At 42.4% G+C, this 15,051-nt stretch overlaps 1 protein-coding gene across 4 annotated transcripts in view; it reads left to right on the top strand.

The window, feature by feature from the left end:
* Positions 1–15,051, top strand: part of LOC127437501 (polypeptide N-acetylgalactosaminyltransferase 18-like) — a 97,763-nt gene that overhangs the window by 42,325 nt on the left and 40,387 nt on the right. For all 4 annotated transcript variants that reach the window (XR_007896573.1, XM_051692469.1, XM_051692468.1 and 1 more), the window contains exon 4: positions 4,936–5,119. Coding sequence is in view for 3 of the 4 variants with exons in the window: in XM_051692469.1 (XP_051548429.1) it covers positions 4,936–5,119 (184 nt within the window). In the remaining variant the exon portion in view is untranslated. The remainder of the gene's footprint in view (positions 1–4,935; positions 5,120–15,051) is intronic.

Genomic DNA, 15,051 nt, shown 5'->3' with positions numbered 1-15,051 from the left:
CGGTCTGTTGGAGCTGTGGGGATCCTGGCATTTCCAGGACAGTTGCCCCATAATGCAGGTGGGCACTCTGGTCTGGATTCCTGATGCTCCACAGGCTGCGTCCGATTGAGCTGGGGCATTTCGGGTACCGGTGAGTACCCAGGGGGATACATATCAAGCTTTAGTGGATTCTGGCTGTTCTCAAACCTCCATCCACCAACGGTTGGTACAAGACAGGGCATTGGGCACAAATAATTGGGTGAAGGTGTGGTGTGTGCACGGGGATATTCACACGTGTCCGGTGGTTACCATTGAGATACTATTCAGGGGGAGAAAACATAGAGTGGAGGCCATGGTTAATTCCCGCCTCACCCATCCGCTGATTTTTGGGACAAATTGGCCTGATTTTAAAAAAGTGTTAAGGGAAATTTGTGCGGATGGGTCCTGTGAAATAAGTGTGTGACGTGTGATGCTATGGCTGGAGAGGCGGTGCAAGGGCCGTCTAAGTCTGGTCTGCGTCAAGATGATGCAAGGGGGGAGGTCCCAGCCCTTAGGGAATTTCCTGAGGGGGATTTCCCTCGAGAGCAGTCACGTGACAATCCCTGAAACATGCATTTGACCAAGTGAGATTAATCGATGGTCAACAGCTCCGGCCTGACGTCACACACACATACCCGTATTTTTCAGTTATCAAAGATAGGTTGTATCGAGTAACGCAGGACACTCAAACAAAAGAAAATACAGCCCAGTTATTAGGAAGTGCTTTTCCAGGTGGCTCACTATAATCCAATGGCTGGCCATTTAGGACAGGAAAGAACACATAACCGAATAATGGCCCGTTTTTTTTGGCCGGGCATTCACGGGGACATTCACAGGTGGTGTGCGGCATGCCATGAATGTCAGTTGGTGTATCCACTGGCCACCCCAAAAGCGCCATTACGCACTCTATTGTTAATTGAGGTACCCTTTGAGAGAATTGGTATGGACCTCATCGGGCCATTAGAACGGTCCGCACGCGGACATCGCTTTGCATTAGTTCTGGTGGACTATGGTGGTACGCGATATCTGGAAGCAGTGCCCCTGCGCAACATCTCAGCATGTAGTGTTGCAGAGACACTCTTCAAAATAATCTCCCGAGTGGGGATTCTGAAAGAAATCCTCACTGACCAGGGCACTACATTTATGTCATGAACACTACGCGAACTGTACGAATTATTGGGGATTAAATCGATTCGCACCAGTGTTTACCACCCACAAACCGATGGCTTGGTGGAACGATTTAATAAAACCCTGAAAAACATGATCCGTAAGTTCATACATGAGGATGCTAGAAATTGGGATAAGTGGCTCGATCCCGTTATTTGCAGTGCGAGAGGTCCCACAAGCCTCCACAGGGTTTTCTGCGGGAAGCATGGGAGGAGGGTCCTTCAAACAGTAAAAACAAAATTCAGTACGTTCTTGATCTAGCAAAACTCCACACTTTGAGTCAATTAACACAGGGGAATTTGCTCCAAGCTCAGGAACATCGAAGGCAACTGTATGACGGGGAATTCGCACCAGGAGATAAATTGCTTGTATTACTGCCCACATCGAGCTCTAAATTACTCGCCAAGTGGCAAGGGCCCTTTGAGGTCACACAGCAAGTTTGAGATCTCAATTATGAGGTTAAGCGAACGGATAGGGGCGGAGCACGTCAAGTTTACCATCTCAACCTCCTAAAATCATGGAGGGAGGTGGTCCCTGTGGCCTTGGCGACGGTAGTTCCTAAGAGAGTGGAGCTCGGACCAGAGGTGACGCTCAAACCTAATCAGTTCACCCCGGTCCCGTGTGGAGAACACCTCTCACTGTTGCAGCTCACAGAGGTAGCCAAGTTACAAGCTGAATTCGCAGACGTGTTCTTGCCTCTCCCCGGTCGCATGAATCTCATAGAGCACCACATCGAGACCAACCCGGGGTTGGTGGTTCGTAGCCGCCCCTATCGCCTTCCTGAACACAAAAAAAAGGAAGTTCAGGGAGTATTAGGGGCAATACTTGAGATGGGTGTTATAGAAGAGTCACACAGTGATTGGGCCAGCCCGGTGGTTCTGATACCTAAGAGCGACAGAACAGTCTGATTCTGTGTGGACTACCGAAAAGTGAACACAGTGTCTAAATTTGACACATACCCAATGCCCCGGATTGACGAATTGCTCGATCGGTTGGGCGCAGCTCAATTTTGTTCGACACTGGATTTAGCAAAGGTTATTGGTAGATCCCCTTAACTCCAATCTCCCGAGAAAAAAATGCTTTTTCCACACTGTTCGGTTTACACCAATTCATGACCCTTCCGTTCGGTTTGTTTGGGGCCCCACCACGTTCCAGCATCTCATGGACAAAATTCTCAGACCACATACAGCATATGCCACCGCTTATCTAGATGATATCATAATTTACAGTAATGATTGGCGGTGGCACATGCAACATCTGAGAGCCGTCCTGAGATTGTTATGGTGGGCGGGCTCACGGGGGGGGGGGGGGGGGGGGAGGAGTTGGCAGGCCAGATGTTGCCCCGGCCTGAGTCGGGCGGAGGGGATATGTGGTGATGGGGGTGTGGTCGTGTGTCTGTCTGCGGGAGAGAGGGAGTGGTGTGGCTCATCAAACTGGTTGACATGATTTCTAACAGCTGTTTCTCATTATAATGATAGTGGAGAGACACCTTAAAACCACTGAACCTGCCAGAAGAGAGAGCGAGAGAGAGAACAAGTGTGCAGTGTTGTCAACTGCTGACTTTGTGTGTTCTGAAGCTGTTGAGTGTTTATAAAAAAGTTTGTTTATTTTTTGAGAGTAAAATATTGAACTGAGTGAAAGAACCTGAAAAGAGTGCATCTGCTTCACAGAAGAGAAATAAACGTTACCTAAAGCGTGTCACTGCTCTCTGTCTCCTCCTTCCCATACCCGAACTTGGAGTTTTTGTTACACGAGTATTCCAGAGAGCCGTGTAATAAGCATAGTGAACATACGCAAGTTTGCATCATTACTATGGCAACTAATGTGGAAGTGCTAGCAAAAGCAGCTACACAGCATCTGTTCACATATTACCTGCAGTTTGAACAGTCAGTGTAAAAAATCAGATTTGAGAAAAAAAATTAGATTTTCCAGCAAAGTGAACAAGTCTGTGAGTAGCTAGTCAGATCCGTGTATAAAAAAAAAAAGAAAAAATGTCCTCCTCTAATAACTTGTATTTTTATCTTCTGTTATTTCATGTGTTGTTGTTTTGTTTTTTAAATATGGGTTGCCTAAAGAAAAGAATACCACTGCTCAAAGGTACTGCCTTTAGTACCTAATCTTAATCTTTAATCTGTTTTCTGAACGATAACCATGGGTTGGCTCAAGTATGCAATAAAGCTCGCTACTTAGGTGGGTTAATCTCAGTTCATCTCCATTCAGAAAGCAAAGGCTTTTATTTGCTCCCAGTCACCTCGCGTTTATTTAGTTTTACTGTATAAAGACTTCATAGCAGCTCACAGTGGTTATGCTATGGTGACCTTTTCCCATGTTTGTGTGTGTGTTATATTGAGGGAGTGGGGGTTAACGTGAGGTGCAGAGGTGCGGACATTTCGTTCTCCCACAGATTGACAGTGGCCCCATGTCACACCATCTGGTTGCCATGGTGATACAGGATGATGTCTGTCACTCTAATAAAAACAAACAGCACAGGAGATAGATGGGAGTGGAGTAATCACCGGCAGACAGCGAAAGAGACCCCAAATATCACAGAGCGCTGGCAAATATTAGTGTATGATGTTCCAAGTATTTCAGTTCATGTCCGTAATTCCCTGAGAGGTCAAGGGGTAAGTCAATATAAACAAATTTTGACTAGAAAGTAATAAAAGTAAGGTACCCATATCACTAGAGTCTCTATTCTTCATTTCTGTCAAGAACTGAAACTTCGCAGATGCCACAAGGTGATGTTGTAAACACAGGTATGAATTTAAGATTGTATGACGTCTTTTACTCTTTCCCTCAGGGTTCCTATAGTTAATGAAAACCTGGAAATATAACGGAATTTTAGATATGTGGAAAAGTCATGGCAATAATAAGTCAAATATTTAAAGTCACTGAAAAATCATGGAAATTTCTATTGTGTAAATATACATTTTTATAGTTACGCGTTGTTCTGAAATATTTAATTGGATAGATATTTCTCTTGTAATGAGTAAAACTTAATGTCAAATGAATTGGTCAAATTAGAAAGTCATTCTGAATCAAAATTATCTCTAAAAATCCTTTATCTAGTTATCAAAAACAAATGGAAAGTTCAAGGGAAAGATATTCTTGGAAATTCATTGGTCAAAAATCAGACTGATCTCACTGTAAATTTGGCACCATGAGGTTGAAAGTTTTTCAGCTGAAATCGGTGTGCGCTTAATATAATTTGAACCACTGTCCCCAGTGGCCAAAGCTGGAAGTGTTGTTAAATGTAAGGGCACATGTGAGCTTCAGTTTTCATGTGAAATGTCCAAAGAATGGCATCAAAAGCAAGTTGTCAAGTGAGTTGTTATTAGATGTAAATGAAGTAATAAATTGAAGACAAATGCATATTTTATTGACTCTACCCCTAACCTAAACCCAAATCTTAAACCTAACCATCAGAGGAGTAAAAATGTGATTTTAGAGGGAAAATGGAATCTCTGAATCAGGCTCATCATTGATTATGTGAGCGTAATTACTTCCTGGTTTCAACGTAGGAAGAGAACCCAGGTTTTTGAAGCCACTCGTGCAACGCACACAGAAATGCATTATTTGCCCCTTAGAAAAAACATTTGCATTTGAACTGATGCCAAAATGTAATGGGAGATGCCGTTGTCAGTAACTTTGCAGAATGGGAACAATGTCAGGGTACTGGAATATTTGGTAGTGTAGGAACCCTGATCCCTGTTTTTCAACTAATCCCTCTTTCCTTCTCTTCATTTATAGCTGAACTGAGAGAAAACCTGCAGAGGTTTGTGGAAGAGACCAACCAGCAGCATCCTGACTTCATTAAAGTGGTTCGGCATGACAAACAGGAGGGTTTGATTCGCTCTCGTGTCAGTGGCTGGAGAGCTGCCACCGCTCCCATCGTGGCCCTGTTTGACGCCCATGTGGAATTCGGCATGGGATGGTCAGTGACAGTAGATTTTCAGGTCATTTACACTGCCTGTCCAAAGTTTGTACACACAGACTTATTTTTTAATATTCTAGAATAATAGTAAAGTCATCAAAACAGTGAAAAAACACAAAGGGAAGTCATCTTATGCACTCTTTTGGCATTTCCTCAACCAATGAGGAATTTACTTGGGATGCTTTTTAAACAGTATTGCAGGAGTTCCCATGTATGCTGGACACTTGTTGGCTGTTTTTCTTTCACTATCTGGGTCCATTAATTAACAAATTTGCTTTGGACAGAAATGTATATATAGGTACAATTTATATCTGACTCTCTCAGTAAATGATTGGATCTTTTAATGTATTGTTCAGCATTTAGACAATTAAAAAAATAACCTACCTGTAGTCTCCAAATAAATAAAACAATGGGATCATCAAAGTACATTTCAAACTCTGAGTTCATAGACATGCATTGTGTCATCTTAAAATTTTGTCATGCATCTTTATTCACACTGAAAATTCAGGCTTGTTCCGAGTAGGCTTGTAGTCTTCTATGTAATGTTGGTTTTTCATAGCTCTTTGTTGGTATAGCATGTTGCATTAAATTATTTGTCTTTTTGACCCCAATGAGAATGTATTTACACACACAAATTCCTTCTTGCTTTACAAATCAGATGTGAAGCCAAATTATTAATCATTAACTGTAGATAAACACCAGTATACCATAATATCTTTAACAGTGTGGATGAAAAACTCGGAATAGTCTGTTCTTCTGTGCAGTGTGAGTTCTCTGTGGGTGTGAGGGCAGAAATATGAGCAGAAGTGCCCGTCTACTGCAATTAATGTACTCCGTGCAGCTGTCAAGTCACATACCTGTTAATTATTCTCTGTGCAACATGAGCAAAAAAACACCACTAAAGGGCTTTGGATAGCATCCAAAGTGTCTCTTATGTGTGTCAGCTTATTTCTGCTTCGAATTCATGCAATGTTCCGTCAGTTCATGAACACGCAGTAGTTTCACCTTAGCACACTGGGGTTCAATGCAGTTTGTACAGAATGGTTAGTACAGCTTTTAGCTTGCCTGGGGCTGTTTATGAATTTCAAATACAGAGCTAATACTAGTCTTCACAACTTTTAAGGTTCTTTTTTTTTTTTTTTTTTTTTTTACATTTTTTTTATTCATTCCAACAAAGACAAGAATATACATAACAAACAGAATTATACATATGGAATCAACTTATAACCCCCCACAAAGTTCAAACACAAAACAACACCATACACGCATATAAACAGACACACAAATAGAAATGCATAAGTACATTAAAAAAGACAAAATTCAACAAACAGAAAAAAAGAGCAAATTCCACAAATACATTTAAATAAACCAATAAAAATAAAAAAATTATAAAAAAATTGTCTCCCTCCACTGCCCCTCGCTAGGAGCCTTCCAAATGAGACAAATAACTGCCCCACTTCCTGCCATATATTTCCAGATTACCCAGCCGTATAGAAATCATCTCCTCAAATGCCGCCACTCAACCCAACTCGGTGCACCACTCACGAAATGAGGGCGCATCAGTTGACTTTCATCCCCCGAGGATTACCTGTCTGCCAATCATCACACTGGTTAGGACCCAGCTTTTTATATATTTCAGAATCAGAATCAGCTTTATTGCCAAGTATGCTTACACATACAAGGAATTTGTCTTGGTGACAGGAGCTTCCAGTGTACAACAATACAAAAACAATACAAAAACAGCAGCAAGACATAGATAATAATAAAAAATAAAAAATAAAATGAATTATACACATATGTACAGACACACACATACATACATACACACATACATACGGGTAGTGCGAATCTAATACAATCTGTTATGTGCAGTGCAAATACAAATCTGTTATGTACAGTGCAAATACAAATCTGTTATGTACAGTGCAAATGTTTTTTTGTGTTTAGTTTTTTTGTTTTCAGAGGAATTAAATGGCAGAAGAGGTTGGATATGTTGGATAAACATAAAAAAGACTAAACAGTGTATTGCACATAGTTATTGCTCAATGGGGCAATTTAACAATTTAACTAGATGGATAGCCTGAGGGGAAAAAAAATGTTCCTGTGCCTGACGGTTCTGGTGCTCAGAGCTCTGAAGCGTCGGCCAGAAGGCAACAGTTTGAAAAGGTAATGGGCAGGGTGAGTGGGGTCCAGAGTGATTTTTCCAGCCTTTTTTCTCACTCTGGAAGTGTATAGTTCTTGAAGGGGGGGCAGGGGGCAACCAATAATCCTCTCAGCAGTCCGAACTGTCCTTTGTAGTCTTCTGATGTCTGATTTCATAGCTGAACCAAACCAGACAGTTATTGAAGTGCAGAGGACAGACTCAGTGACTGCTGAGTAAAACTGTAACAGCAGCTCCTGTGGCAGGTTGAATTTCCTCAGCTGGCGGAGGAAGTACAACCTCTGCTGGGCCTTTTTCACAGTGGAGTCAATGTGGGTCTCCCACTTAAGGTCCTTTGAGATGGTAGTGCCCAGGAACCTGAATGACTCCACTGCTGCCACAGTGCTGTTTAGAATGGTGAGGGGGGTCAGTGTTGGGGTGTTTCTTCTAAAGTCCACAATGATCTCCACCGTTTTGAGTGTGTTTAGCTCAAGGTTGTTTTGACTGCACCAGACAGCCAGCTGTTCAACCTCCCTTCTGTATGCAGACTCATCGTCATCTCGGATGAGGCTGATGACAGTGGTGTCATCTGCAAACTTCAGGAGCTTGACAGAGGGGTCCTTGGCAATGCAGTCGTTGGTGTAGAGGGAGAAGAGTAGTGGGGAGAGAACACATCCCTGGGGGGCACCAGTGCTGATTGTACAGGTGCTAGAAGTGAGTTTCCCCTGTCTCACAAGCTGCTACCTGTCCGTCAGAAAGCTGGTAATCCACTGACAGATAGACATGGGAACAGAAAGTTGGTGTAATTTATTCTGGAGTATAGCTGGAATGATGGTGTTGAAAGCTGAACTGAAGTCCACAAAAAGGATCCTTGCATTTGTCCCTGGTCTGTCCAGATGTTGCAGGATATGATGCAATCCTATGTTGACTGCATCATCCACAGACCTGTTTGCTCAATAAGCAAATTGAAGGGGATCTAGAAAGGGTCCATTGATGTTCTTCAGGTGGGCCAACACCAGTCTCTCAAATGATTTCATGACCACAGACTTTAGGGCGACAGGTCTGTAGTCATTAAGTCCTCTGATTTTTGGTTTCTTTGGGACAGGAATAATGATTGAGCATTTGAAGTAGCATGGGACTTCACACTGCTCCAGTGATCTATTGAAGATCTGTGCAAAGATGGGGGCCAGCTGGTTAGCACAGGAACTAAGACATGCAGGTGAGACGCAATCTGGGCCTGAAGCCTTCCTCGTCTTTTGTTTCCGAAAGACGAGGCTCACATCATCTTCACAGATCTTAAGTGCAGGTTGAGTAGCAGGAAGGGGGAGGAGGGGGTGTGCAGGAGGTGTTGGTGTTTGTGTGAAGTGAAGGTCAGAGTGGGCCTTTCAAATCTGCAGTAGAACACATTCAGTTTGTCAGCCAGTTGTTGGTTCCCTACAGGGTTGGGGTAGGAGTCCTGTAATTTGTGAGTTGTTTCATGCCACTCCACACTGATGCAGGGTCGTTAGCTGAAAACTTGTTTTTCAGCTTCTCAGAGTATCTTCTTTTAGCCACTCTTGATTTCCCTGTTCAGTGTGTTCCTGGCCTGATTATACAAGATGATGTTACAGTATCTGTGAGCTCGTCTAAGTCTGTGGCTGCAGCCACAAAAACACTCCAATCCGTGCAATCGAAGCAGGCTTGTAGTTCCCGCTCTGCTTCATTGGTCCATCTCTTTACAGTCCTTACTACTGGCTTGGTTGATTTTAATTTCTGCCTGTAGGTTGGAAGAAGATGAACCAGACAGTGATCAGAGAGTCCCAAAGCTGCTCTAGGGACAGAGTGATATGCATCCTTTATTGTTGTGTAGCAATGATCCAGTATGTTCCTGTCTCTGGTGGGGCATGTGATGTGCTGTTTGTATTTGGGCAGTTCATGTGTGAGATTTGCTTTGTTAAAATCCCCAAGAATAATAATAACTGAGTCCGGGTATTGTTGTTCCGTGTCTGTGATTTGATCAGTCAGCTGTTGCGGCGCTGTGTTCAAACATGCGTTTGGCGCGATATACACGCTCACCAGAATAAACGAGGAAAACTCCCACGGCGAGTAGAAAGGCTTACAGTTAATAAAAAGCACTTCCAAATTAGGACAGCACATCCTCTTTAATGTTGTTACATCTGTACACAGCTTTCATTGATATAAAAGCATGTTCCACCGCCTCTCGTTTTCCCCATTAACTCTGTGATGCGATCCGCTCTGAACAGCTGAAAGCACGGCAGATGTAACGTGCTGTCCGGAATGGCTTCACTCAGCTAGGTTTCTGTGAAGCACAAAGCAGCTGAGGTTGAAAAGTCCTTGTTTGTGTGGGTGAGGAGATGTAGTTTGTCCGTTTTGTTAGAAAGAGAGTGGAGATTCGCTAAGTGAATACTCGGCAGCGCTGTTCGAAATCCGCGCCTACGGAGTTTGACCAGCACACCGGCTCGTCTTCCTCACCTGCGTCTACTGAACAACAAAGCCACGCCTCCAACTAAAATGTCTAGCAAAACGTCTGAATATTCAAAAACCGGGAAAAGATTGTCTGGTACATGCTGTCGAATGTTCAGCAGTTCGTCTCTGGTAAAACTGACTGGAAAAAGATTACTAAACACATGATAAACAAACAAAAACAACAAAAGAACTGAGGAGCTCCACACCGAGGCAGCCATCCGCGGCGCCATCATGGACCGCCCCATCACCCAAAATACACAGTCTTGGACAGAGTGAGATTTGAGTGTCCAGGACCTCACAGGTGAAATCCTGGACTCTCAGCCAAAAATCTTGAATTTAGATACAGACTTGACATACAGACTAGCCCACATGCCCTCCTCCAATACCAAGTTTAAATCTTTCTCCCATAATCTCTTGATAGAAGTTAAAGCTCTGTCCCCCAGACTCTGAATTAGCAGGGAGTAATACACTGATGCCTCATGACCTTTTCCAAAAGCAGTAATCACCTCTCCCAGAGTATCTACCCCTTTAGGGGGGTGTGTGCTACTCCCAAAAATAGTACAGAGCAGGTGGCGCAGCTGTAAATACCTATAGAACTGAGATCTGGAAATCCCAAAATGTTGAACCAAATTTTAAAAGGATCTCAACACTCCACTCTCATATAGATCACAGAGTGTAGTAACCCCCTCACAATCCACTCTGTACAGCAGAAAGGGGATTTATTAATACATAATCTGGGGTTCAACGAGGCAACATTTAAATAAATTTCCGAATTGAAAACTCTAGACACTTTTGTCCATACCGAGTGCAAACGCGAGATAACAGGGTGTAACTTAACTTCTCCGATAAGTTTGATAGAAAGGCTTTGCTATGGTGAAATAGGGGCAACAACTTCCAGTTCAATACAAAACCAGGGAGGGGCTCTCTCAGGTTGAAGCGACCAATGAGTCAAATGTCTGAGACTGAATGCATAATAATAAAAAAAATGTGGTTAGGTCTAGCCCACCTTTGTCAATCGGCCTGTGTAACTTATTGAAATGTAATCTAGGACGCTAACCATTCCAAATGAAGGACTTCACTATACTATCAAATTGCTTTAAATAAGAGAGGGGGACATCGACATGGAGAGATTGTAGCAGGTAGTTAAATTTTGGAATACAATTCATTTTAATTACATTAACCTTCCCAATCATAGATAAATATAATGAAGCCCACCTGCCCACATCACTCGAAAAACTTTTTATTAAGGGGTCAAAATTAACTCTAACTAAATCAGACAAATTTGCTGGGAATAAAATGCCCAAATACTTAATGCCCTGTTTGAGCCACTGGAAGGTGCCTGGCTGAAAAGCCGTTACTGGGCAGTACACTGTAAGAGCCAAAGCTTCGGATTTAGACCAATTGACTCTGTATCCTGAGAACTTAGAAAAGGAATTAATAATTCTGTGGAGGCAAGGCAGATCTAGTAGGTCCGGAGATTAATAATAAAATATCATCAGCGTAAAGCAAAAGCTTATGTGTCATACCTCCCGCCACCACCCCTGCAAAATCTTCCCTTCTTATTTTGGCTGCTAATGGTTCCAGAGCAAGACAGAACAGTAATGGGGAAAGAGGGCAACCCTGCCTGGTGCACCTATCCAGAGTAAAATAATCTGAAATTAATCAATTTGTTTGTACCGCCGCTACCGGGTGTCTATAAAGTAACTTAATCCATATAATAAAAGTATTTCCAAAATCTTAAAAAGATAATCCCATTCTACCATATCAAATGCCTTTTCGGTGTCAAGTGAGATGGCAGTGACCGGAGACTGATCATTCGCTACTGACCGCATGATATTGATGAAGCGCCTAATGTTATCAGAAGTGGTACGGCCCCGAATTAACCCCACCTTATCTATATGTATAAGAGATGTCATAACTTTATTTAATTGGTTAGCCAGAATTTTTGACAATATTTTTACGTCTAGCTGGATCAGGGAAATTAGACCGTAACACTTAGGCAGAAGCTTTCCATTCGGCTGCTTAACACAAAGAAAAAAACACAACATATATATAATGAATCACATTTAACATTAAACCCCCACTATTATTTAACATTAAACCTCCACTATTACCCCACCCCTTTCCAAAACTCCACCTTCTGCGTCAAAATAGTATTATATCAGTATTTCAATCGGGCCAATTCTCTGAGGCCATCAGACGACATTCCCTTCCAACTCCACGAGTTCTCGTGCTTTGAATTTTTTGATGAATGAGGCATACTCTATGATCCGACCCCTAAGAACTGCCTTAAGTGCTTCCCAAGCCACGCCCACAGAGGATACTGAGGACCAGTTGGTCTCCATATAAACATTGATTTCAGCCTTTAACATTTGTTGGAAATCAGGATTTTGCAAAAGGGATACATTAAAGTGCCAACTATATTTCTTTTTCTCCATATGTGGCAACACCTCTAAACACACCAGGGCGTGATCTGAGACTAAGATGTTTCCAATTGAGCAATCAACAACAGATGAAATGAGGGACTTAGATATAAAACAAAATCTATTCTATAATAAATCTTATGGACTGATGAAAAGAATGTATAGTCCCTACCAGATGGGTTCAAAAGTCTCCAAATATCTGTAAGACCAAGAATTTTACACATCCTGTGAAGTATCAATGTTGCTCTAGGGGGCTTACACACTTTTGCTTCACTATGATCAAGGACTGAGTCCATCAAAAGATTAAAGTCTCCTCACAATATTATATCATGAGGGGTGCCAGCAGCTTGAAACATCCCTTCAGGATCTATAAAAAAGCCCTGATCATCAGCGTTAGGTGCATAAATATTAGCCAAAATAAGACTTTGCCCCTGAATTTCTGCTAAACCAATAATGACTCTTCCTAATTTATCATTAATCTGTTTGAGACATTTGAATTGTAGATGTTTACTTATCAGCGTAATGACTCCCCTGCTCTTACTTGAGCCAGCACTAAAGAAAACATGCCCCCCCACCCCCCATATCTTCCCAAATTTTTCAGCTTCCTGTGGGGAAAGATGCGTTTCTTGAAGAAACACTATATCAAATTTCTTTCATTTAAGAAATAACCTTACTTCTTTTTATGGGGTGCCCCAACCCATTCACATTCCACGTGGAGAGAGACAATCCACTCATATTAACATTTGACATTTTGACATATTAGAAAAAATAGATTGTGTGTCAAAAACAAAATTATAAAGACCACATTCCAACATTAGTGCAACAGTCAAACCCCGAACCAAACAAACAGAAAAAAGAAAAATGTGCTTATTAACCCCGTGCACGACAGCGCCAACTGGCGTCCATCCCTCTAAACTCAAACAGTCCATGTACGTCTACGAGAGCCCCCGCAACAACTTTGCCATCGGATTGCTCAAATCTGGTGATTCTATACAAATTTTGTGAGACAGAATTACATAACAGAAGAAAATCTATAAAACAAACTCCAGCCAATAGGCAGAATAAACACAAAGAATGTGTAGGTTCATCTACATACTGTCCCAAAGGTGTGTTCTTCCCCAAAAAACACTCCAGCCTCTAGCAGAACCAGCACACACATACAAAAAAAAAAAAACTTTCAGTTTCCTCGGACAGTCAAATGAATGTTCAATGAGCCAGCTGTTTCATGAGTGCAGCAGATGACCTAATCATTCCAATGTCCTGCAAAAAATATACCACAAAACAAACTCCATCCAATAGGAGGCATACGTGCAGATTCATCCACAACTGTCCCGAAGGAGTGTTATTCCACAAAACAAACTCTAGCCGCTAGGCAGAACCAGCACAAAAAGAAACAAAAAAGGTGCCCAGTTTCCTCGGACGGTCAAGTGAATGTTCAGTGAGTCAGGTCCACTTGGCTGCAAAGCGAGCGCCACATAATGACCTACTCATTTCATTGACTTTATTAAGGACAATGCTTGTTGGGGACAAGTAAATACTTTGTGGCCATCCTTAGCATCTATTCTCAGTCTGGCCGGGAACTTCAGTGTAAAAGCGACCCTCCATCGATGCAAAAGTTTCTTGAAGGTGTGTTATTCCACAAAACAAACTCCAGCCACTAGGTGGAACCAGCACAAAAAGAAACAAAAAAGGCGCCCAGCTTCCTCGAATGGTCAAGTGAATGTTCAGTGAGTCAGGCTCACTTGCTGCAATGTGAGAATCACACCATGACTTACTCATTCCATTGACTTTATGAAGGATAATGCTTGCTGTGGGCATGTAAATATTTTGCGGCCATCCTTAGTATCTATTCTCAATTTGGCCGGGAACATCAGTGCAAATGCGACCTTCTGTTGATGTAAGAGTTTATTGCATTCCTTGAATCGATCACATTTCTCTCTTGTCGAATTTGCGAAGTCTGGGAACAAGAAAATGCTGTGGTTCTTCCAAGAAAGCCTTCCTTTGCTCCTCGCCTCGTGTAACACAAGATCTTTATAGGATGATCTCAGAAATTTTGGCAGAATTGATCGGGGCCTGTCACCCTCCGCAGATCTCCGAGCCGGAACCTTGTGAGCTTGTTCGATTTCCAGCTTATGGCCTGTTATGTCGAGCAGACTCGGGAAGAGCTTGTCTAGGAATTTCACCATATCTCTGCCTTCTTTTTTCTCAGGAATTCCAACAATTTGAACATTGTTTCACCAATTACGATTCAAGGTCTTCCCATTTTTCCCAGACACGCTGCAAATCTGCCTTGGTCGCTAGCGGGTTAGCAGGTAATTCCCTCTCCGATGACTCCAGATAATCGATCTGTTTCTCGATATCCTCCATTCTTGTAACCAACTCAGAGAATTTAGTCTCCATGGCAGTGATCGACCAATGTATTACAGCAAGATCCTCCAAGTCCGCAACGACCTTCACCAGCATTGCCGACATGCTCGACAGTTGACACTGAATCTCTCCCGCCGCACCATCCAAACCAAGTCACTGGTCTGTGGCCTTGTCAGGGGTGTCAGCTTGAGCACGTAAGTGTCTTTTAATGTCTCCAGAGCCCGAGGATTTTGAATTCTTTGACAAATTGACTTCATAGAACAGTTATGGAAGGGTGTATCGAATCTCACCAGTTTATGACACAAAAAGTATTAAAAAGTGTGCATAGCTCACCATTCACATGTCCGACCCTTGCATGGCGCCACACGACTCCTCCAGCTTTTCATTCTTTAATGATTCCATATAAACTTCTAACAAAGTAGAGCCAATTCTGTAGCATAAGATCTAAAAAAATTCAGCACAGAGACTACAGGCAAGGCCTTAATTACCTCGCCAAGCTCTTCCATGGTTATCTCAGAATCAAGAAATATTTTTTA

This window comes from Myxocyprinus asiaticus, chromosome 48, assembly GCF_019703515.2.
Source record: "Myxocyprinus asiaticus isolate MX2 ecotype Aquarium Trade chromosome 48, UBuf_Myxa_2, whole genome shotgun sequence".
Taxonomy (NCBI): Eukaryota; Metazoa; Chordata; class Actinopteri; order Cypriniformes; family Catostomidae; genus Myxocyprinus; species Myxocyprinus asiaticus.
This window is presented reverse-complemented; position numbering and strand designations above follow the sequence as displayed.